This window comes from Alexandromys fortis, unplaced genomic scaffold (assembly GCF_014885135.2).
Source record: "Alexandromys fortis isolate MF-2015 unplaced genomic scaffold, M_Fortis_MF-2015_v1.1 scaffold_55, whole genome shotgun sequence".
Lineage (NCBI taxonomy): Eukaryota > Metazoa > Chordata > Mammalia > Rodentia > Cricetidae > Alexandromys > Alexandromys fortis.
The window spans coordinates 8,683,570-8,706,535 of NW_026067936.1; the positions used below are offsets into that span (position 1 = coordinate 8,683,570).

Here is a 22,966-nt window from a genome sequence, read left to right on the forward strand (position 1 = left end):
ACACATCTTTTGAATTCTCAAGGAATGTCTCCATAGCTTGTGAGTTTTGGAGCACTTCGTGTGTGTGCATATGTGCCTTTAAACAGATCTTTTCCTGTTATTTGCTTTTTTTTTTTTTTTTTTTGAGATAGTCTCATGTAACTCAGGCCAAGGATGACCTTAAATTACTGATTCTTTTGCCTCTACTGAAATTACAGGCATATACCATCACAGTGGCTTATATTTTTCTTGTGTTTATTGTTGTTTTCTTTATTTCCCACCCTCTGGAATTTTAAGCAGGGATTATAATCCCCAAAGCTAAAGAAAACCACCGTAAAAGATGCAAAGATACCATTCTCAAGTAATGTGATGTTTACTTGGGAATATTTGGTGGGCATAACCTATTTTGGGTGAACGTAACCCCTGCTAAAACCAGTCTCCAGTAATGTCTGGAGGCAGGTCTGGAGAGATGGCTTAGTGATTAAGAGCACTTGCTGCTCTTCCAGAGGACCCAGGTTCGATTCCCACCGGCCCCATGGTGGTTCAGAATCATCTGCAGCTTCAGTTTCCAGGGCATCTGACGCCTCTTCCCGGCACCAGGCCCTTCACAGTTGGCTGTATGCTGGAGAGGCTGAGTACCCAGTAATTAGCTGCTCCATCTGCAAGGCTGGATTTCTCTCAGTCTGACTCTGCAGGCCTAGGGGATTCCTAGAGAGCCTCTGGTCTTCTGCCAGAGGGCTGCAGCTGTGTCCTCATGTCAGTGAAGGGTGGCAGAGTGGAACAGCAGGGTAGATGTACGCGCCAGCAAGGAGCGCAGGCGAGGGCAAAAGCTGCACTTCTCTCCCCTCAGTCCTCTCTGTAGCTGCGCCTCCACCAGCAAGGTGCTGCTTTCCTCCGTCCTGGCAGGTAGCGCTTCAGTTTGAGGCAGTGAATCTCTGTATGCAGCAAGCAAAACCAGAAAAGCAAATTGTAAGGACTAGATAAATAGAAGCAGCAGGTAACACCTAGCTGAAACCATCAAGAACTCTACTTGGGAGAGCAAGTGAAAGTAACAGTGTTGGATCGGGCACTTACAACAGAAAGCCCCGTGGGGGTGGGTGGTAGCCCTGTGCTGGAGTGCTCCCTTAGCAGGCCTGAGACCTTGGTTCGATTTCTAGCAGTGCAAGAAACAAGACACTGCCTGGAGAGAGGGCTCAGCCATTTAGAGCAGTTGGTGCTCTTCCAGAGTACCTGAGTTTGGGTTCCAGCACCCACATGGTAGCTCCCAACCTTAAATAACTCCAGTTCCAGGGGCCCCAGCGTCCTCTTCTGACCTCCCCAGGCATGGCCCAAACATGGTGCACATACACACATGTAGGTAAAATACTCATAGATGTATATAGTAAATCTTAAAAGAAAAACACTAATGGTGGGGCTCTAGAGATGGCTCAGTGGTTAGGAACACTGGTTACTCCTCCAGAGGAACTGGGTTCAATTCCCAGCACCCATATGGAGCTTAACAACAACCAGCTCTAACTCCAGTGGATCCAGTTCCTCTTCTAGCCTCTGCAGGCACTGTATACACGTGATTCACAAACATGCATGCATGGAAACACCCATCCCATAAAATAAAATGATTTTTAAAAGGCAAAACAATAACAGAAACCTAATGATTTATTTTGTCTAGAGAGAGGGGTAGAGGCATAGAATGGAGAAGAACCCTGACCTCACTTTCAGTAAACCTTCTCATGGTTTTGTTTGTTTGAGACAGGGATTTTCTGTGTAGCTCTGGCTGTCCTGAAATTCGCTCTGTAGACCAGGCAGGCCTCGAACTCACAGAGATCCACCTGCCTCTGCCTCCCGAGTGCTGGGATTAAAGGCGTGTGCCACCACCGCCTGGCAATTTATTTTTTTATGTTGGAGATTGAGCTCAGAATCTCATACATGCTAATCATATGCATATTACCTGTGTACATGCCCAGGCTACCATTTTGTATGTGTATGTTTTTTTTTCTTGAGACAGGGTTTCTCTGCATCTTTGGAGCCTGTCCTGGAACTAGCTCTTGTACACCAGACTGGCCTTGAACTCACAGAGATCCACCTGCTTCTGCCTCCTTAGTCCTGAGATTAAGAGTGTATGCCACCACATAACCCAGCTTTTGTGGGTTTTGTTGTTGTTGTTGTTTTCTTTCTTTATTTTTTCTTTTTTCTTTTTTTTTGAGACAGGGTTTCTCTGTGTATAGCTCTGTCCTGGAACTCACTCTATAGACCAAACTGGCCTCAAACTCACAGAGATCTGCCAGCCTTTGCCTCCCTAGTGCTGGGATTATAGGTGTGCACCACCACAGCCTGGCCCAGCCTCACCTTAAGTGACCTTTAAGTGATGTAAAACATTACTTCATTAATTAAGATAATAAAAACAAGTGCAGCCTCTAAATTCTCTGATGCCAGATAGTAAAGGCAGAGATTCTCTGTTTTTCGTTTTAATTGGTGGTTTGAACCTGGAAGAGTGGGGCCTAAAAATAAGGGGACCAAAGTCTCAGTTAGGAGCCAGCTTTATTCAGGGCATCAGTCAGTTTATACTCTGAGGGTTAAGGAGAGTCACCTGAGGAAAGTGTAATCACAAGGACTGCTACACATGACAAAAACATGATTTTCCATAGAGGCACATGAGTAACAACATCAGAAGTCAACTCACTCCTTTCCACGGCCCTTGGGAGGAGTATGAAATCACATTCCAAGAACAAATGCTTTGAAGAAACAGAGGTCACAAGACTCCTGTGTTGTTTTTTGGAGTTTTCTCACAGGCACCCAGTATCCTCACAAGACTCCGTTCTTGGACTGTGTTCAACAGAAGTGAGGATCTCTGTGGACCGGCATGATCCGGGACGACTCCTAAGACGGCTCTCAGTCAGAACTATGTGATAAGAGAGAGAAGAGTGTGGGGGGGGGGGGTCAGTAGGTGCTAAAGATGTCTCTGAAGGATTCTCAGCCAGGCCAGTCAGTTTGACAGCACCGCACTTCTTGAGACTAGAATTAGGTTATATAGACTCAGGGAGACCCATCATTTTGTCGCTTTGGCAACTGTAGCCGGTCATTGTTGGCTTGTACACGATGAGAAGATCTCTGTGGTGTCCAGAAGCTAAGCTGGCAGTGACTGGATGAGGAGAGACTTTGGAGGCTGACTCCTAGTCTGCAGGAGGTGGAAGACAGTTCTAAATTGGTGCTCTCACCAGCAATACGGTGGGAGATTCTCAGCCCCATTGTGTAGGCATCTGCTGAGCCCCCTTCCTAGATTCAGGGGAACAGACTAAAGACAGCCCAGAAAGGTCAGGTGCTGTACATCTCCCACTTAAAGACCAAAAGCAACTTGGGGAGGGAAAGACGGGATCATTTCATCACACGGGTTACAGTCCCTCATGAAGGGAAGTCAGGGCAGGAACTTCAAAGCAGGATCCTGGAGGCAGAAACTGACCTGGTTTGCTTCCCAAGGCTTGTTCAGCCTGCTTTATTAAACAACCCTAACACCACCTGTCCATATTGATCAAGAAAATACCCTATCAATTCTGAAATTTGAAATTCAGAACTCTGGCCTCCCAGGTCTCAGAGGAGGGGAACTTGCGGAAAGGAAATTATAAAGCAAGACAGATGTAAATGTGGAGCTGGACTAGAGGAGGAAATCAACACTGCTACTGTATGTGTAGTCGTGGAGAAGAAAGACAAGGTGGAAGCCAGGTGTGGTAGCACAAGTCTTTAATCCCAGCGCCTGAGCGGCAGGGGCAGGCTGATCTCTGTGAGTTGATCTACATAGTTTAAGTTCCAGGGTAGCCAGTGTTGTTATTCCCATCCCATCCAGGTACCACGGTCATCAGCATTCAGGCAGGATGCTTAGTCACCCCAGGCGTTAGCATTTCCGGGGTCCCACGGCCACGCATGTGCCATCAGCATTCAGGCAAACTGCCTAGTCACCCTAGGGCCTTGCGCCCTACGTAATCTATGATCTACGTGCAACACTGCCGTGTAATATGATCTGTGCATGACGTGGCTATGCACGTGCCGTAAACGGCCTTTAAAAAGCGGACGCAGCAGCTCCACTTCTCGTCACGTTGCTTCCAGACGGGCCGGTGCACCCCACCTTTTTCCTTCTCTTTATTAATAAACTACTCTTAGAGCTACGACAACGGGAAATCTGCATTTACTTATCTGCATCGCTGTTCAATTTCTTGGGATAAATGTAAAATAAAGAATACAGGAAGACGTTCTCTCAGTGGCCGTCTAACAAAGCTGTCGAGACAGAGTGCATTGGCTGAGAGAGTGTTTGGTTCTTGGATAGCTTGTGTTTTGTCCAGGCATGGCAGCTTATACCCCAAATTCCCAGTGCTCATGAGGCTGAGGCAGGAGGATTGTCATGAGTTTGAGACCAGCCTGGGCTGCATAGTTAAATCCCAGGTCAGCCCAGATGACAATGTGTAACCCTTTCTTAGCCCTTGCTAAAAATGTAAGGTTAAATGTATGTTTATATTACCATTTTGTGGTCTTTTTCAACATAGGTGCCGTAAGGTGTGTCCCTTTTACCACCGTGTGGTGTTTTTCTCCATAGGTGCCAGCTTGGGAATGACCAGTGACGGGTTTTTTCAGCTGGAGGACCTGCCTAGGTAAGCAGATGTGATGTACGGATTCCTGCCTCCCTCTCCTGGGATCCAGTGCTCTTCCTTTTCTGCCCGGCCTCCCTTCCTCCCTTGTCTTTCTCTGTTGCCCAGTTTATCTTGAACGGTCTCAGTTGACTCACCTGCCTCAGCACGATCCACCCTGACGTGTTTTTAGGCTTCGCAGATATGATGGCAGTGAGCATGCCTCCAGAAATAGCCATGACTCAGTAGTGTTTGGATGATAATGTCAGTCATTTCAGTCCCGCCCCCGAGCAAGCTCTATTATATATATTTTCCCATTATATATTTTAGAGCTACTTAATAAACTTTTATTGGTATGAATACAACCTTAATGAATGAAGTAATTCATGCTATAAAGAAAAGACTCTGGGAAACAAAAGGAAATGAGCTTCCAGTTGAGCTGGGCTTGGTGCCTTTGTTCAAATCATAGTTTCTTGGGAGGCTAGAGTGGAGAATGGCTGGAAGCTAGGTGTTCCAGGCTAGGCTAAGTAACCTAGAGAAACCTATCTCAAAAAAGAACGTCCAGTCAGGCCATGGTGGCTCGCTCACACCTTTAATCTTTTTTCTCCAACACATTTTGATGAGAACCCCCTTTTTTAAAAATGGAGTTTGCAAAGTCGGGTCCTCATGATGGCGACCTGTCCTTTTCCCTTGAATGCTCCCCCCTCCCCATAAAAGATACCCACCTCTCAGGAATCCACCACTTTCTACCTTCAACTACTCGGTCCTCTTTGACCAGCTTCAGGGTGCGTTTCTTTCTTTAGGAATTCTTCATGGGCCAGGCCTTTCAGTTTGGATTTATAATCCCACCTCCTCTAGAGGTTAAGCTGTAGAATTGCAGATTCATTCAAGGCCCATTGGGCTGTTGAACAGATTTAAAGCCAGTCTTGACCACTTGGCCAGGCCAGTCTTTAGACTTTTTTAAGGCTGGAGATACAGCTAGGTGGCAGAGGCATGCGTTGTATAGAAAGGGCTTTGGGTTTACCGCTGTCAGCATCAACAAAAAAGACCCTTTGAAAGAGGGCAGAAACTGTTACCCATCTCGTCTAGTGTAGGACCTAGTACAATGTAGGACTTCAGTGTCCAGAAAAGGAAGAGAAGGAGGGAGAAGAAAGGAGAAAAGCAAAAGTGGGGTGTGGGTGGGGGAGACTTATGGAAAGGAAGGGGTTGGTGTGGGAATGAGAGATGGAGATGCAAGCAGAGCCGTTTCATGGGATTTCAGGAGTATGGAAGCTTCCAGTCATGCTCAGGATTTTAGGGTAACAAGGTCCTCACTGATCATTTGCAACGGATTGAGTTCTTTAGCCTCCAGCCAGGCCAGGAAGCCTCTGTAGGCTGCCATGTCTACGGAAAGTCCTAGAAGACAGTTCCTTTGTTCTTTGCAGCCGTGAGAGGGGCGTGTTGGAGCCTTGGAAAACCTGTAGCAGAAATCACTCTCTGGGGCTGTTAGGCTCTACGCCTCAGCCTGGAAGTCAGCCTGAAGCAGCTGGGTTTCTCCTGCGCTGATCCAGGCATTCAAGCATTTCACTGGAGCTTAAATTCTTTTGTTAAACCAAAATGTATTCAGGAAGCTGAGTTCAGCTGTAGCCTGGGCCACCCAAATGCTGGGATTACCGGCATGAGCCACCATGCCTGACTTCAAATGGCTTTCTTAAATTGGCCTGTGATCATGCTACAAGGATTAGTACAGCTGAATAAAGATTGAGGAGAAATACCCAGCCCCGAAAATAATGGTCTGTTAGATTTATGTATGGAAATTGGAAGGGACTTAGGACCGGTCTCAGCTACTATGTATTGGTCAACTGATACACAGAGACTGTCTCCAGTGAATGAATGAATAAGTAAATGAATAAAAATAGGACATAAGGAACTTTTATGTCAAATAAAAATGACTTTTTTTGTGTGTGGGGGGGGTGGTACTAGAACTCACTTTGTAGACCAGGCTAGCCTTGAATTCAGATCCACCTGCCTCTGCCTCCTAGGTGCTTGGATTAATCGTGTGCACCACCACCACCCAGCAAAATATCTTTCTTTTGTGGGGGAGAATTCTGTTTTGTTCTCTTTGAGAATAATGGCTCGCTATGTAGCTCTGGGTGACCTGGAACTCACACCAGGCTGCTGCTGCTGCCACCTGATGCGTGGGATTGCAGGTGCATGTCACCACGTTATTCTTAAAATGTTAGCTGTTGGGAGAACTGAGCATAGAGGCTGAGGTACCATGCTAGCCTCCCTCTGAAGCCATTCCCAAGCCAGTTTCCAAGACCGGCCTCTTCGCTCTCGTCCCAGGCGCAGTGTCATTGTGGGTGCGGGCTACATTGCCGTGGAAATAGCTGGCATCCTCTCTGCCCTGGGCTCCAGGACGTCGCTTATGATAAGGCATGATAAGGTAAGTCCCATCTCCTCTTTGCCCCCCTTTTTTTTTTTCCTAATTAGAGGAGAAATTTTTCCTATGTTTTAAAAACTAGGTATTGGGCTGTAGAGATGGCTCAGCGGTTAAGAGCACTCGCTGCTCTTCCAGAGGTCCTGAGTTGAATTCCCAGCAACCACATGGTGGCTCACAACCACCTGTAATAAGATGCAGGGATGCATGCAGGCAGAACATTGTGTACATAATAAATACATCTTTAAAAAAAACCTAGATATCAGCTAATTTTTAAATTTTAATTGAATTTATTATTATGTACATATGATATGTACGTGTGCATGTGGATGGGCTTACGCCATGCTGCCTGTGACAGCAGATGGCAGTCAAACCGAGCGTTCAGCCACAGACAAAGCAGATAGCGTGTGAACTGGAAGTGTCCTGAGGCGTTACATGCTCAGAGCTGGCCCTCCAGCAAGTCTTCACCTCCTAAGCTTCCCCTGCAAACATTGCCTCCAATTGGAGACCAAGCATTCAAACATCTGAGCCTAGGTGACACGCTCATTCAGACCACTGCAGATGGGATGGTCTGGCATGCTCCTGTAGGCAAACATTCTTCAAAATCAAACGTTCTGATACAGTACAATCCAGAGGTACACTAATTTGACCCTTCCATGCTAGGGAGTGATGATAGAGATATGTCATGGGACCATATATTTCAATAAGGACCATAGGCTTTGTATATGCAGTGAAAACACCCCAGGTCAGAACATAAAGTTTGTCTTCAATCTGACCTTTAATGGTCACTGGCATTAAGTGGTACGTGCCGTACGGCGTCCATGGCATAGGGAAGTCGCAGTGTACAGCATGGTGGACCCTGCCAGGAGCTCTTTAGACTCAGTATACATTTGGTTCTGAATGAAGTTTCTGTCATTGTGTGTTCAGAAACTTCTTAGTGTTGCCAAATTTTTATGTCATCCCTGCCCCTAGCCCCCATTCTCTTTCACTACTAGTTTAAAATGCTGGCTCTCACTGCTGTTTCTCACAGGATAATTGAGGAAGCCTTCCTCTAGACTGGAGGAAAAACCAGCCCCGCTGCACGAGAATTTCTGTAGATTCTGCAAAAAAGGAAAAAGAAAAGAAGAATAGGGGAGGAGCGTGAAGATGGTAGAAGTCTGACTGCTCATTTTTCAGAACTCTAAAATAGATGTAGATGAAACCAGAGATAGTAGAGACACTGGTGCCGACGTAGGCAAAGAGATAATAAACTCCGCCCCAGCGTGAGCAAGTGTGAAGGAGGTGGTCAGACGCGGGATCATAGAGCATTGGAGCTGCTTTCCCAAGTCCGTGCTATGACTTTAATCGAGCTTCATTTCTTTCCCCACACCCGGCACTCTGCTGCCATGTTGAAATGCAGGTCCTTAGGAACTTTGACTCGCTCATCAGTTCCAACTGCACCGAGGAGCTGGAGAACGCAGGCGTGGAGGTGTTGAAGTTCTCACAGGTACGCGGCCAGGGCTAAGGGTAGACCCCAGGATCCTGTGTGTGAAAGGGCTCCAACACTGAGCCAGCCCTCAGCACTGCAAACGCACACTTACTTCCTCTGCTGCAGCTTAGCCTGCTTCTGCCTGATTCCACGGGCCAATTACTTCCTTCCTCTCTCTTTCCTTTAATGTATAGGGATGGAGTTATAGGTAGCTGTGAGCAGCCATTTGGTTGCTGGGAACTGACCCTGGGTCCTCTGTGAGCAGCCAGTGCTGGTAGCCTCTGAGCCATCTCTAGCAGCCTGTGCCCCCCCATCTCACCCCGTTTGTATATGTTTGTGTTTTGTAGTGAATGGTTGTTGGTTGTTCTTTTGGTGATTTTTTTGTTTGGTTTGGTTTGGTTTGGTTTTTCGAGAAAGGGTTTCTCTGTAGCTTTGAAGCCTGTCCTAGAACTAACTCTTTTAGACCAGGCTGGTCTCAAACTCACAGAAATATGCCTGCCTCTGCCTCCCGAGTGCTGGGATTAAAGGTGTGCGCCACGATCTCCCGGTTTGAATGGTTGTTTTTTTGTTGTTGATTGATTGATTGTTTTAAGAGGTCCTGCTATGGGGTCTTGCTTTGCACTCCAGGTTAGTCTTGAACTCCTGAACCTCCTGCCTCGGCCTCCCGAGAATTAGCATTATAGATGTGCACTGCCACACCTGGCTTCTGCCAAAATGTTTTCTTTCTTAGAAAGCAGTATTTCATATTAATGAAGTCAAGATGTAGAAAAAGAACAAGCTGGTAGTTGAGCTTAGAGCTGAAACTTTTAGTTTTTCGAGGCAGGGTTTCTCTGTGTAGCCCTGGTTCTCCTGGAACTAGATCTGTAGACCTGGCTGGCTTCCAGCTCACAGAGATCCACCTGCCTCTGCCTTCTGAGTATTGGGATTAAAGTTGTGCATGTGTTACCACCTGGCTAGAACTGAAACTTTTTTTTTTTTTTTTTTTTTTTTTTTTTTTTTTTTGAGCCTGTTCTGAAACTCTTTCTCTAGACCAGGCTGGCCTCAAACTCACAGTTCAGTTCCTCGTGTCTCGGCCTCCCTAAATGCTGGGATTAAAGGCAAGTGCCGCCACCACCCGGAAGATATGGTGATTAAGTTTGCTGTCATGAATCACCAGCTCATACAGACCTCCTGGTTACTGCTGGGCTAGCCTTGGCTGTCCTGGAACTCTGTCTTATATTCTCATCCCATCCTCCACCTCGACACCTTGCCCTTCAGGACCCTTTTGCTGCAGGTTCAAGTCCAGACCGAGCAGGAGCCTGTGGGGGCTGTTTTCATACAAACCACCACTTACACGCAGTGTTCCTAGTCATTGGAAGAGTAAACAAAGAATCAAGGAAATAAATAAAATAAAATAAAAATTAAAAAAAAAAAGAATCAAGGGGCTGGAGAGATAGCTCAGAGGTTAAGAGCACTTGCTGCTCTTCCAAAGGTCCTGAGTTCAAGTCCCAGCAACCACATGGTGGCTAACAACCATTTGTAATGGGGTCTGGTGCCCTCTTCTGGCCTGCAGGAATACACACAGACTATTGTATACATAATAAATAAATAAATATTAAAAAAAAAAAGAATCAAGGAAACAGGATTGGCTCTGGGCAGTTTAGTGTCCTTGGCCTTTGACTGAAATTTAATACCTGTTTGAACTATAAGTAATGTCACTAAAAATTCTAGCTGGGATATAATTGCTCAAACTTGTAATCCTAGCACTTAGGAATCTAGTACAAAAATATTGATATGAATTTGAGGTCAGTCTGGGCTATAGATTGAGATCCCGTCTCAAAAAAATAAATAAATAAAACACACAAAAAATTCTGTTTTACTAAGCCTAGTGGCTTAGGTGTGAACTCTCAGCCACTTAGGAAGCTGAAGCAGGAGGATCATAAGTTTAAGGCCTGTCTGAGCAACAGAGTAAGCTTAAGGCCATACCGGGTGATTTAGTGAGATCCCATTCCAAAATAAGTAACAAGAGGGTAGGATGTAGCTCGGTGATTGCCTGGCATGAGTGGAGCCCTAGGTTCAGTCCTGGTGCTGGGAGAAAAATCTGTGCTTTCATGCTACCCTCACTGTATTCCTCTCGTACATATTTAACGCTTTTTTTTTTTTTTTTAAATAGGTTAAAGAAGTAAAGAAAACAACATCCGGCTTGGAACTTCAGGTAGTTACCGCGGTTCCTGGTAGGAAACCCACTACAACTGTGATTCCAGATGTTGACTGCCTGCTCTGGGCCATTGGACGGGACCCAAATTCTCGGGGCCTGAATCTAAATAAAGTGGTAAGCTGACTCGGTCCACCCTGTGTAGTCTTGTCTCCCGATAGCCTCGTGACCTTTTGCACACCCATCCACGGGCTTTACTGTGTAGTCTTCCATCTCCCCATAACCCCATGACCTTTTGCGCACCATCCATGGACTTTCCTGTGTAGTCTTCCATCTCTCCTTAGCCCCGTGACCTTTTGCACACCCATCCATGGGCTTTGTCATGTAGCCTTTTTGCTCTGGAATATCTTTCCTCTCTAGTGTCCTCACCCCAGGTCAGGTATCTTGTTGTATTGGAGGGGTCTGATCCAGATCGTCCAGGCATTTCCTGACTCGTTTCCTTTTTGCAGACTTCTAAATGCTAATGCTAGGATTTTGGGTATGCACCCCACCTTCCCTCCCATTTCCTGTTCATCTTTCTCTCCTTCCTTTCTTCCTCTCTCCGTTCTTTTCCTTTCTTCTTGGCAGTAGTAAGAATTGAATTATGGTCTCCTATACATGCTAATTTAGGGTCTACCATACATGCTAATTTTGGGTCTCCCACATGTGCTAATTTTGGGTCTCCCATACATGCCAAATTAGGGTCTCCCACATGTGCTAATTTAGGGTCTCCCACACATGCTAAGTTAGGGTCTCCCACATGTGATAATTTAGGGTCTCCCACATGTGCTAATTTAGGGTCTCCCACACGTGCTAAGTTAGGGTCTCCCACATATGCTAATTTAGGGTCTCCCGCACATGCTAATTTAGGGTCTCCCACACATGCTAACCAAGTACTCTACCACTGACTGTAATCCTAGCCCTCCTTTTCCTTCTTTTTCTTTTTTTAAAGATGTGGTCTCACTAAAGTTACCTAGGCTAGCCTTGAACTCAGTCTGTAGTCCAGGCTAGCCTTGCAGTTTTCCTGCTTCAGCCTTCCAAATAGCTGCGGTTACAGATCTGCACCACAGGTCCCCGTATTTATTTGTTTATTTGACTTTTGAGACAGGATGTTTTATAGTACAGGCTAGCCTCATTTTCAATAGGGAACTGAAAATGACCTTGAACTTCTGATCCTCCTGCCTCCACTTCCCAACTACTGGGATTCTAGTTGTGAGCCACTATGCCTGGAGCCTTCAACACTTTAATGAATAAAATATCTAGGGAGGGGCTTGTTTTATTTTCAGTCTTCAATGAAATTTAAAGAAATTTCACTATTCATAATAATAAAACTAGTTTCTGAGCCTTTCATCTTTAATAGGTAACTTGTGTTTGTGCAGATGGAATGTTTTTAGCTCCTGTGTTTATACAGATTTGCTGAATTATTTTTATTGCGTTTATTTATTTGTGAGAGGGTATGTCTGTGCTATAGTGCCCATGTGGCGGTGAGAGAATGACTTACAGAGCTCCGTTCTTTCCTTCCACCACGTGGGTCCTGGGGATCGAACTCTGGTCCTCAGGCTTGTCAGCAAGCACTTTAACCCACTGGGCCATCCTGTCCGTCCTGTGTGGTGAATGTCTCTCGCCCTCCTACTCTCTTTTATTTGCTGAATTTGAAAAATTGTTTTTGGTAAACTAAGTAATGGATTTTGTTGTTGCATCTTCATATGGATGTGTGGTTGTACTGGGTTCTAATTCATGCCCTTCCACTGACCTCACCCCTCCACTGACCTCACCCCTCCTCTTTTTTCCTCAGTTCCCATCCTTATTTGCTGACTCTGTGTATATGTCGGTGTGTGTGCATGTGTGCTCGCTTTCATGTAATGACCAGAAACTGACATTAGTGTTTTCCCCAATTGCTCTATAGCACATTTTTTGGGAGTCTATCCCTGAGCCTATAGCATGCCAGTTGGGCTAGACTGGCTGGTTAGCAGCCCCAGAGATAGTTTTGTCTCTGCCTCCCCATCTCTGTGATACTGCTATACCTGGCTTTTCCCTTGGCATTGGGGATTGAACTCAGGTCATCTTGCTTGCCCAGTGAGCTCCTCACTCATAGAACCATCTTCCTAACTCCAACTTTGAATTCCTTATCCTCCTGACTCTACTTCCAAGTACTGGGATTGCACCAATACTGGGGATCAAACCCAAAGCTTCAAGCATGCTAGACCAGTACTCCACCAGCTCACCTACTTCCTTAACTCATTAATTCACTGGTACTCCACCAGCTCACCTACTTCCCCAGCTCATTAATTCACTGGTACTCTACCAACCTATTTCCCCAGCTCATTATTTCCTGAATTTTTAAGCAGTGAGGCCAGAAATGAAGATTCCTTCTCACCTTATGAAAAGCTGAGCTCGGTCTGTTGTAACACAAACCGGATGGCTGCTGTGTGCCAAGTCGTGTCAGTGCCGACTCATCCAGTAAATCCTGCCAGTAACTGAAGGGCGAGGAAACCAAGACACAGGATTAATAGATACTTCACCAGGCCAGTAGCTCGATGGGGTAGGAAGTCAGTCCAGCTCACTTCTGTGTTCTAGAGGCCAAGCTAAATAGGCGCTTATGTGAAATTTCATAACTAGTAAATGACAGAGCTGGGATTCAAGCCAGTCTGTCTGTCTCTGTCTCTCTCTCTCAGTGATGTTGGGAGCCAGAGCCTGATACATGCTAAACACGTGCTCTACCATGGAGCCACATCCCAGCTCCAAATATTGTATTTGTGTTTGTGTGTGTGTATGTATGTGAACATATAAATAAATTTACTTATTTTTGAGACTAGGTCTCACTGTGTAGCCAGGACCGGCCCAGAACTGGCTAAGTAGACCAGGCTATTTTCAAACTCAGTGGCTGCTCTTCAGCACTGTGCTTCTCTGCAGAAGCCACTACACTTACCTCTCGGTCTCACACTGGAGCCTTGTGTCGCTCAGATCCGGCAAAGCCGCAGAATAAGCAGAGCGCATCTTAGAGGAAAGGCGACTCAGCATGAAGGAAGTGTGTTTGGTGTGCAGAATAGCACATTTTGGAGTAGAATGCAAACTTGGCTGAGATTTAAACTAAAAAAAAAAAAGATGGTAACTTGAAAAAAGTGCCTTTGGTGACTGTTTCAGGCTGTGACCCTCTAGGTGACCATTTTAGTTGGGTTTCTATTGCCGTGATAAAACACCATGACCAAAAGCAACTTGGGGAGGAATTGGTGTTTTTTTAAGCTTATAGTCTGTAGTCCATTATCCAGAGAACTCAAGGCAGAAACCAGTGTAGAAGCCATAGAGGAGTGCTGTGTGCTTACTGCCTTATACCCCGAGGCTTGTTCAGCCTGCTTTCTTAGAGAACCCAGGACTACCTGCCTAGGATGGCACCGCCCCCAGTGAGCTGCCCCCACCCACATCAATCATTAATTAAGAATATGCCCTCCCACAGGCTTGCCCACAGGCCAGTCTGGTAGGAACAGTTCCTCAATTGAGGGTCTCTCTCCCCAAGGGCCCCTAGCATTTGTAAAGTTGACAAAGTTCAGTGCTTTTCAAGTACTTCATGAAACAGTTGACAGGAAGTGTTTCAGAGGAGCCCCTCGGGGTATCGAGTAGGATAGTGTGTCTGTTGTCATTCTTTTCCATGCTGGATCATGGGTCAGTCTGGTTCCATTAAAGCACCTCGATAGTTGATAAAACAGTTTATATATATATAGAAAGCTATGGAACTTGTTGACTTGAAGTGGTTTACACGTTGCCGTTAAGTCTTGTGGGTTTTTGGAGCTGCGGGTGTGAAATGCCGCTGATCTCGGGTTGACGTACCATGACAGATGGCCTGGCCCCAGTGCTTACCAGGTGTTCCTTTGTGGTTCTAGGGGGTTCAGACCGACGAGAAAGGCCACATCATCGTAGACGAATTCCAGAATACCAGTGTCAAAGGCATCTATGCTGTGGGAGATGTCTGTGGGAGAGCTCTCCTCACCCCAGGTAATGCCGCTTTCTTTCTCGGGAAGAAAGGCCCCTGTGCTGTCTAAAGCTGCCCAGCTTTTTGCAGTCAAATTCACTTCAGCAAAATTAAAAGCATTCATGTCTTTGTTATCAAATTGGCATTGAAGTAGATGCAGGCTAGGTATCTCACATTTTCTGAACAAAATTCACTATTCCTCAGATGAATGTATTTGTTGCTTTTCTCGTTGCTGACACAAAATACCTGATAAAAGTAACTTGAGGGTGGAAGGGTTTCCCTTGGCTCCTGGTGTGAGGGATTCCTAGTCCGTCATAGTGGGCAGGGGATGGCAGCAGGAGGAGGAGGCTGCTGGGCACATCGTGTCCACATTCAGGAAGCAGAGAGAAACAGGCGTTAGTGCTTGGCTTGCTTTGTCCTTTTTCCCTTTCTGATGCCATCCCGGGGAATGGTGCTCCCCATGTTCAGGGCAGGTCCTCTCTCCAGTTAAACCTCTCTGGAAAAGTCCTCAGATACAGCCAGGGCTGTGTTCTTATCCGATTCTAAATCCAGCCAAGTTGTTGATGAACCAGCACAGATTAGCAAATCCTGAATTCCTAGCTAGAAGACCTTTCGGATAGGCCACATTCTGAAGACACCTGTTTAGGCAGTTGGCATTCTCACAGGAGGAAGTGGTCTCGGTGCCAGCAGCTCTAATGTCCTTGTCCTCCTTCCTGTCCCACTCACCTGAGGAGCATATCCAAGGTGTTTGCCACACCCATCCGCTATGTCATTTTCTGCTGTCTCTGAGACCTCACCGGACTCTCCAGATGTCCTAAGGTTTTACCTCAGGGAGCAAGCCTGTTTTGTTACACCCCCAATCCTTTTAGCTCTCTTAGGAAGCTCTCTTTCTGCGAAGTTTTAAATCAAAGTGATGCATTTGTGGCACACAATGTGATGTTCTTAAATATTTCCATTTTGAAGAGAAGCTTAGTCAAATTAGTTAACATTTATTACCTCACCTGCTAGCCTCCAACTAACAGAGATCTGCCTGCTTCTGCCTCCTGAGTACTGGGGTTATAGGTGTGCATGGCTATGCCTTTTCCCCCAAGACAGGATTTCTCTGTGTCTGCAACTCACTCTGTAGACCAGGCTGGCCTCAAACTCAGAGATCCCCCTGCCTCTGCCTTGTGAGTACTAGGATTAAAGGCATGCGCCCCCACAGCGCAGCTCCTCTCAACAATTTTTACATAAACAATACATCGTATACTCAATTATATGCTCACATTGACAGCTGTTACCATGCTGCACAGTGATCTCCTGAACACCATCATCCTAACTGAAATTCTACATCCCTTTACAAGACTTGGACAAGCAACCTTGTCTCGTCTTGATGTAGGTCTGCTTAGCTTGTCTTAGGGAATAAACCTATAACTGATGCTTTTTCTGAACTCAGGCCCTTTGAGAAGTCATAGGAATAAAAACAGGCTGGCGGAAACAAGCTTTTTAGTGTAAAGGACTCCTACTGAAGTAGAAATGAAAATGTGTCAAGCTGCATCTCATTCCACAAATACCCTACCAGGAAGCCCGTGTCCTCGTTAAGCAGATTAGCTTCCGGGTGGCTGGGAATGTGGGCGTGTTGCTTTCCTTCACAGGAGAATGTGCGGTGACTAACACAGTAGTTTTGGACTGGTCACGATGGCAGTGCTGGGTTTTCACCATGTTAATTCCGTCAGGGCTGTGCCAGATCGGTAAACAGCTGTTCAAATAGTGTTGCTGTGTTGAAACAAGTAAAGCAAGACTGTTTTTTTCTATCATTGCAGTTGCGATAGCTGCTGGCCGGAAACTGGCCCATAGGCTTTTCGAATGCAAGAAAGATTCCAAACTGGACTATGACAACATCCCCACCGTGGTCTTCAGCCACCCCCCTATCGGGACAGTGGGGCTCACTGAAGGTAGGAGTTGTGAAATGATGGTCATTTGTGCTTCCTCGTCTAAACGTTTGTTGGCCAAAATAACTGTGTGCAAGTTACACCAACCCTTTTTTGTTTAGTCCGAAGCCATAGTTCTCAAACAATGAGTACTTGGAGTAGTCCTGCCGCCCGTATGTCTCTGTGTCCGTTCTCTCTCTCCCCTCTCCTCGGTTTTTATATTTATATAAGTTAAAAATAGCCAAAAGAATACGAAGGACTCCTCTGTCCTTGCTATTTTTGCCTTATCATTTTTGCATCCTCTATAGAAGTGGTTCTTAGACCCATTTGAGAGGCAAATGACCCTTTCACAGAGGTCACCTAAGACCAATGGAATAGCAGATATTTACATTATAATTCATAACAGTAGCAAAATTATAGTCGTGAAGTGGCAATGAAAATAATTTTATGAGCCGGGCAGTGGTGGCACATGTCTTTAATCCCAGCACTCGGGAGGCAGAGGCAGGAGGGTCTCTGAGTTCGAGGCCAGCCTGGTGTACAAGAGCTACTTCCAGTACAGACTTTAAAAAAAAAAAAATCTACAGAGAAACCCTGTCTTGAAAAATCAAAAGGAAAAAAAAAAAGAAAAGAATTTTATGGTTGCCGGTCACCACAACATGAGGAACTGTATTAAAGGGTCACAATGTCACAGTGTCGGGAAGGTTGAGAGTCACTGCTGTATACACACCCTACATCTGTGTTTGTTTTTTTTTTTTTGTTTTGTTTTGTTTTGTTTTGTTTTTCGAGACAGGGTTTCTCTGTGGTTTTGGAGCCTGTCCTGGAACTAGCTCTTGTAGACCAGGCTGATCTCGAACTCACAGAGATCCACCTGCCTCTGTCTCCAGAGTGCTGGGATTAAAGGTGTGTGCCACCACTGCCCAGCCTACATCTTATTTTTTGTTGAAATAGGAGCGGCGGCAGGGCTGTGTCCCCGGCACCCGGCGCCCGCATGGCTAGGTTATGCCCCAAAATCATTACACGGAAACTGTATTCTTTCAAACACTGCCTGGCCCGGCTAGTTCCAGCTTCTTATTGGCTAGCTCTTACATATTGTTCTAACCCATTTCTAATATTCTGTGTAGCCCACGAGCTGGCTTACCAGGGAGGATCTTAACCTGCGTCTGTCTGGAGCGGGAGAATCATGGCGACTCTCTCAGCTTCTTTCTCCCAGAATTCTCTTCTGTTTTCTCCACCCACCTAATTTTCTGTCCTATGAGGGCCGAGGCAGTTTCTTTATTATTACAAGACCCACCTCCATCAATTTTTTAAGAACAAGGGTCTTCACTTACATAAACATAGTTTTGAGATGGGAAAATTCAATTAATAAAGTATTATTTAAACTTCAGACATTATGCATATTTAGCCATCTACCTCAGATATCATTTAGAACACGGTCTCCCACCCGCAGTCCAGTGTTCAGTCCAGCACAGTTCATTGCGAGCAGTTTGGTCTTCATCAGAGACACATTCCTCAGCCATTGTGTGTACTATGTGACGTGGACACTTAGTCTGTAGACTGCCCCTTATTTTGGTACAGTTGGCTACTTCCTTCTTATTTGTTGGTTCAGGTGTATTTCTGGACAGTACCCTCTCATATCTCTGTGGAAGAGTTTAGTTTTTGATTGGTGCTTTTTGAATGTGCATTGTAGATGAAGCTATTCATAAATACGGGAAAGAGAATGTGAAAATCTACTCCACCACCTTCACCCCGATGTATCATGCTATCACCACAAGGAAGACAAAATGTGTGATGAAAATGGTTTGTGCTAACAAAGAGGAAAAGGTACTGGGGAAAATGTTCTCTCTTCTATGTGTTTTGGGGCTCTTTATATTAGAAACAAGATTCTGGTCCTTTTTAAAAAGGAGTATTGCAAAAAAGAATGGCTGTCTTAAAGATAAAAATCAGGAAGAAAAATAAAAACTTGTCACTAGCCACTAATCCAGAACAGACAGGAAACTCAGAGATATTGGTGAAGGGGGCCTGGAAAGATGACCCAATGGGGAGGAGCCCTGGCTGCTCTTGCAGAGACCTGGCTTTGGTCCTAGCACCGACTTCAGTCAGGAGGCTTCAGCCACCTGTAACTATGGCTCTGTGGGGATCCGGAACCCTTTTCTGGCCTCTGAGTGCACCCCACACATGTGAACAGAATTCCACACACATAAACAGAAATAAAAATGAAATAAATCCAGTCTGGTCTACAGAGCTAGTTCCAGGACAGGCTCCAAAGCCACAGAGAAACCCTATCTCGAAAAACCAAAAAAAAAAAAAAAAATGAAATAAATCGTTAAAGAATAGAGTGGTAAATGTGTTTTAATATAAGACAATTTAAAACTTAACATAATAAAACAATAAAGCAGATATTTAATCAGCCATTTATTTGAAGGTTAAGTCTCTCGGTTTAGCTTTCTGGGGATCTGCCAAACGGGTTCTGGTGTGCAGGATTTTCTCTGTGTGTCTCCCCAGTAAATGTCCCCACTTCTCCCACACCCTCACCACTGTCCTTTCCACTGTCCCCACTTCAGTGAGTGTCGTGTGGTTTCTCAGTGTGGCTTTGATCTGTATTTGAGTGGGTCTTATTCTAAAATTTAGAAAATGGGTTTAGTTTTGGGTCCTCCACTTCTCAAGCTGTTTGTTCTAATTGAATTAAATCTTGAGGAGCTTGGTAAAGGACGTGGCTCACACTTACCACACAGCCTGGTTCGTACTCCCTGACCTTTTTGTGACAGCCTCCCAAGTTGTAAAATCCAAAGCCACATACTGCCAGGTCCTAGCTGTGATGTCACATTATGTTAGGAGCTGGCCCAGCAGGTAGAGGTGCTTGCTCGAAGGCCTGATGACCTCAGGTTGACCCCTGACCCCACAGGATGGCGAAAGAGAATTGACTGTTCAGGGGTTTCTCCTCTGCTCTCCATCAACATCCAGTAGCACAAGTGACCCGGCCACTCTCTCACAACTGGGCCTGCTCATGCTCTGTCTCTGCACCCCACCCCACCCCACAGCGAACTAAACATACATAAACATTTATTTTAAGAAGTTACCTGTTCTTAATAATTATAAGCTCTGTGTGTGATTTGATGGGCGTCAGCAGCAAAAGCCACAAGACAGTCTGGTTTTTCAGTGCAGCACCTCACACCAGCAGAGGGGAGGGTGTTGTGGTAGCAAAACACAGCTCACTGCCTGGAACAGTCCTCAGTGGCCTGCGATTGCCACATCGGTTAAGTCAGCAGTATTCCTGTTCTCTTCGTGTTTGACCAGGGTCTCACTCCGGCGCCTGGGCTCCCATGTTCCTTTATAAGTGAAATTCAGGCGTTCTTGCTGCTCTTGCAGCAGAAACAGATTGACTTGTAATTGTGTAGTTCCTCCCCAAAGTAGATAATCTTGTAACTGTCATAGAACACGACAGAGCTACTGGTGTTTAGAGAGCAGGGGACTCTCTAACTCTGACTGGGTCAGGAAGGGACGGGTCTGTAGCTATGTGGTTAGTGAATGGGAAGGGACCTGTCTTCAGCTGTCTGGTTAGTGAATTCTTAGCTCTTAGGAAGGAGAGAGGAAAGCCAGACATCGTGCTGTAGACCATGATCTCTGCACTCAGGAGGCTGAGGCAGGAGGATCAGGAGTTTGAGGCCAGCCTAGGCTATACAACAAGACCCTGTCGGGAAAATAAGGAGGGAAAAAGAAGTTCATCAAAGAGAGAGAAGTACATGGGACGGGAGGGAAGCAGGTGTAAGATGCCTGGTGTACGCTGGAGGAGCCACTGAAGCAGGGCTGTACAGGGCCTCGTGGGTATACCTCCACGACTTTGGATTGGAACTAGCAGAATTTTAGATGGTTTTGGTGCTGCTGCTGCTGGTGCTAGAAGTTGCAGCTGCTCAGGCGGTTCCAGCCAAGTCTTCTGCCCCTAGGCTGTCAGATTTATCAGAACTAATAAAAACCTGACGTTCCTAACTTCTGTGTTCTCACAGGTGGTTGGGATCCACATGCAGGGGATTGGCTGTGATGAAATGCTTCAGGGCTTCGCCGTGGCAGTGAAAATGGGGGCCACCAAGGCCGACTTTGACAACACGGTCGCCATTCATCCTACCTCTTCAGAAGAGCTGGTCACACTCCGCTGAGGGCCAGGGACTTGTATGGCTGCGGTCAGACCAGTAGACCTCTGAGAAGAACTGACGGATCAAGTTTACTTCCTGCTCCAGCGTTCTGTTTATTTGGATCAGGATCAGGATCTTCTGATAGTGTAAATTTTTAGTTTAAAAAAAAAAAACCAACTTATTTATCTAATTGGAAATTTGTTTTGTTAATCTGGGGTTGGTTTTCATTTGATAATATTTCACAGTAATTAATATTTTTAATTTTTTATCCCTGCGCTAGTTCTGTTTTTCTTGCTTCAACCTCATTCCAGGTATAAGCAAATATGAAGTACAGTGAAGTTAATGCATCTGATGAATGAATATAGCTGCCTATTTTTTTTTTTTTTTGAGACAGTGTCTCTATGCAGCCCAGGGTGGCTTCAGACTTAAGATCCTCTAGCTATGACCTCATGAGTGTTGGAATTATAGGCATGCCTGGCCCTTCCTGGCCTAGCTTGTTAGTTTATATGATGGTAAATCTCCATCTATAAATATGCGAGTATACAGAATATATGTGTGTTTTTGAATCTGCCGTTTTTGTTCCGTGTATTGCAAAGCTGCCCTGAGGATGTGACCTCTCGCTAATCTCATTTTATTCTTTGCTCTGTTTTAAATGATTTATAATGGTTTGCATTGTTTTTATGACATGAAGTGCATCAAAGTTGGGAGGCTGTTAAATCTGTGAGAAAGCCTCTAGATGACTGTGCTCGCAGGAGGGGTAGACTGAGCCACTTCAGAGTCCTTCCTTGAGCACTCACGGTTCAGTCAGTCATTTCAATGTTTCTGTGGTTTCTGTCATTTTATTTTTTTATGAGAACTGTTCCAAAAATTTGAAAGTCACTGCATTGCCTTATAAAATTTATTATGAACTTACTTGCGATCGGTTTGTTTTCTAAGCATTCTCACACTGAGAGAACAGATACCAACGCCTGTTGGAGAAGAAGTTGGCCAGGGTCTAGCCTCGGTTCAGGTTCTGAGGCGGCGAAGGGGGCATCTGCACAAGGAAAACTTCTGACCACCAAGTGGATTGCGTTCAAGTGGCCCCGGATAGCTCAGGCCGACTTTGTTTATACTTACACAGAGTTTTTCTTTTTTCTTTTTTTTTATATTTATTTATTATGTATACAATATTCTGTCTGTGTGTATGCCTGCAGGCCAGAAGAGGGCACCAGACCCCATTACAGATGGTTGTGAGCCACCATGTGGTTGCTGGGAATTGAATTCAGGACCTTTGGTAGAGGAGGCGAAGCTCTTAACCTCTGAGCCATCTCTCCGGCCCACACAGTTTTTCTTACCAGGGTTACACGAACAGCTTTATTATTGGCTTCTATTTTTGACTTTATGAAATACATCACAATTTAAGGAATACTCAAACCCAGACAGTTCTTTCATGTCTGTAAGATATTTTTATGCAGCTTCCTTTTCTACAAGAGGATCCCGTGTCCCTGTCTCTCCATAAAAGGCAGACCTCGGCAAAGCCCTCTTTTCCCATCTCACTATACCGTTCTCCCCCAAATATCAACTCCTATGTATAAAAATAGATCTGTCTATTCCATGTTTTGCATTGCAGTTTCTTCATCTTGGAGCATACTAAATCCTTCCAATGATTCTGTGCTTGGTGACTTATTCTCAACAGTTGGCCCCATGTATATTCTTGAGGCCTTTTCCCTATTCTGTGTATGCACGTAAACTGTGAGACATGGCTAATGTTCCAAGTGTTGCTTTCTCATATGTACCTGTCTCCATTGAGCCTGGAAAGTTCCCAGGACTGGGAGTTGTACTTCTCATATCCAGATAAGAGATTTGAGAAGCATTAGCCCCTGTTGAATCTTAGGGGGAAATGTTGGAGAAAGCACAGAATTTCCAGGGACCCTTACTGCTGCTGCAGGTGTGACTGACAAAACTAAAAACCACCCGAAGAATTAGAAATAAAACGAGAGAGAAAAGAATCAGCAAGCTGCACAAATTTTGCAAATTCCTACGCTGTCCCGTGGGCTACTGGTCCTTGCCAAGTGACAAGTCCATTTCCACAGGTGCCTTGCCCCGAGGGAACCCGTTAGATAGGTAGGCACATTCTGGTCTGAGACTAGGCTGTATGGCTCCCAACAAGATGTCTCTCTAAGGTAAGTGTCAGGAGCTGGAGGGAAGAGACAGCTCAGGATTCATTGCTCTTGGGGAGGACCAGATTCAGTTCCCAGCACCTACATGGTGACTTACAGCCATCCATAACTTCAATGTTATGGGATTTGATTCCCTCTTCCGGCCGCAGCAGAC

The 22,966-nt window shown here is 45.5% G+C and overlaps 1 protein-coding gene across 2 annotated transcripts in view; it reads left to right on the plus strand.

The window, feature by feature from the left end:
• Window positions 1-21,565, plus strand: part of Gsr (glutathione-disulfide reductase) — a 34,238-nt gene extending 12,673 nt beyond the window's left edge. For both annotated transcript variants that reach the window (XM_050146802.1, XM_050146803.1), the window contains exons 6-13: window positions 4,559-4,613; window positions 6,915-7,014; window positions 8,408-8,494; window positions 10,629-10,787; window positions 14,528-14,639; window positions 16,419-16,550; window positions 18,214-18,347; window positions 20,528-21,565. In XM_050146802.1, the coding sequence (XP_050002759.1) occupies window positions 4,559-4,613; window positions 6,915-7,014; window positions 8,408-8,494; window positions 10,629-10,787; window positions 14,528-14,639; window positions 16,419-16,550; window positions 18,214-18,347; window positions 20,528-20,677 (929 nt within the window). In that variant the 3' untranslated portion in view covers window positions 20,678-21,565. The remainder of the gene's footprint in view (window positions 1-4,558; window positions 4,614-6,914; window positions 7,015-8,407; window positions 8,495-10,628; window positions 10,788-14,527; window positions 14,640-16,418; window positions 16,551-18,213; window positions 18,348-20,527) is intronic.
• The last annotated feature ends 1,401 nt before the right edge of the window (window positions 21,566-22,966 follow it).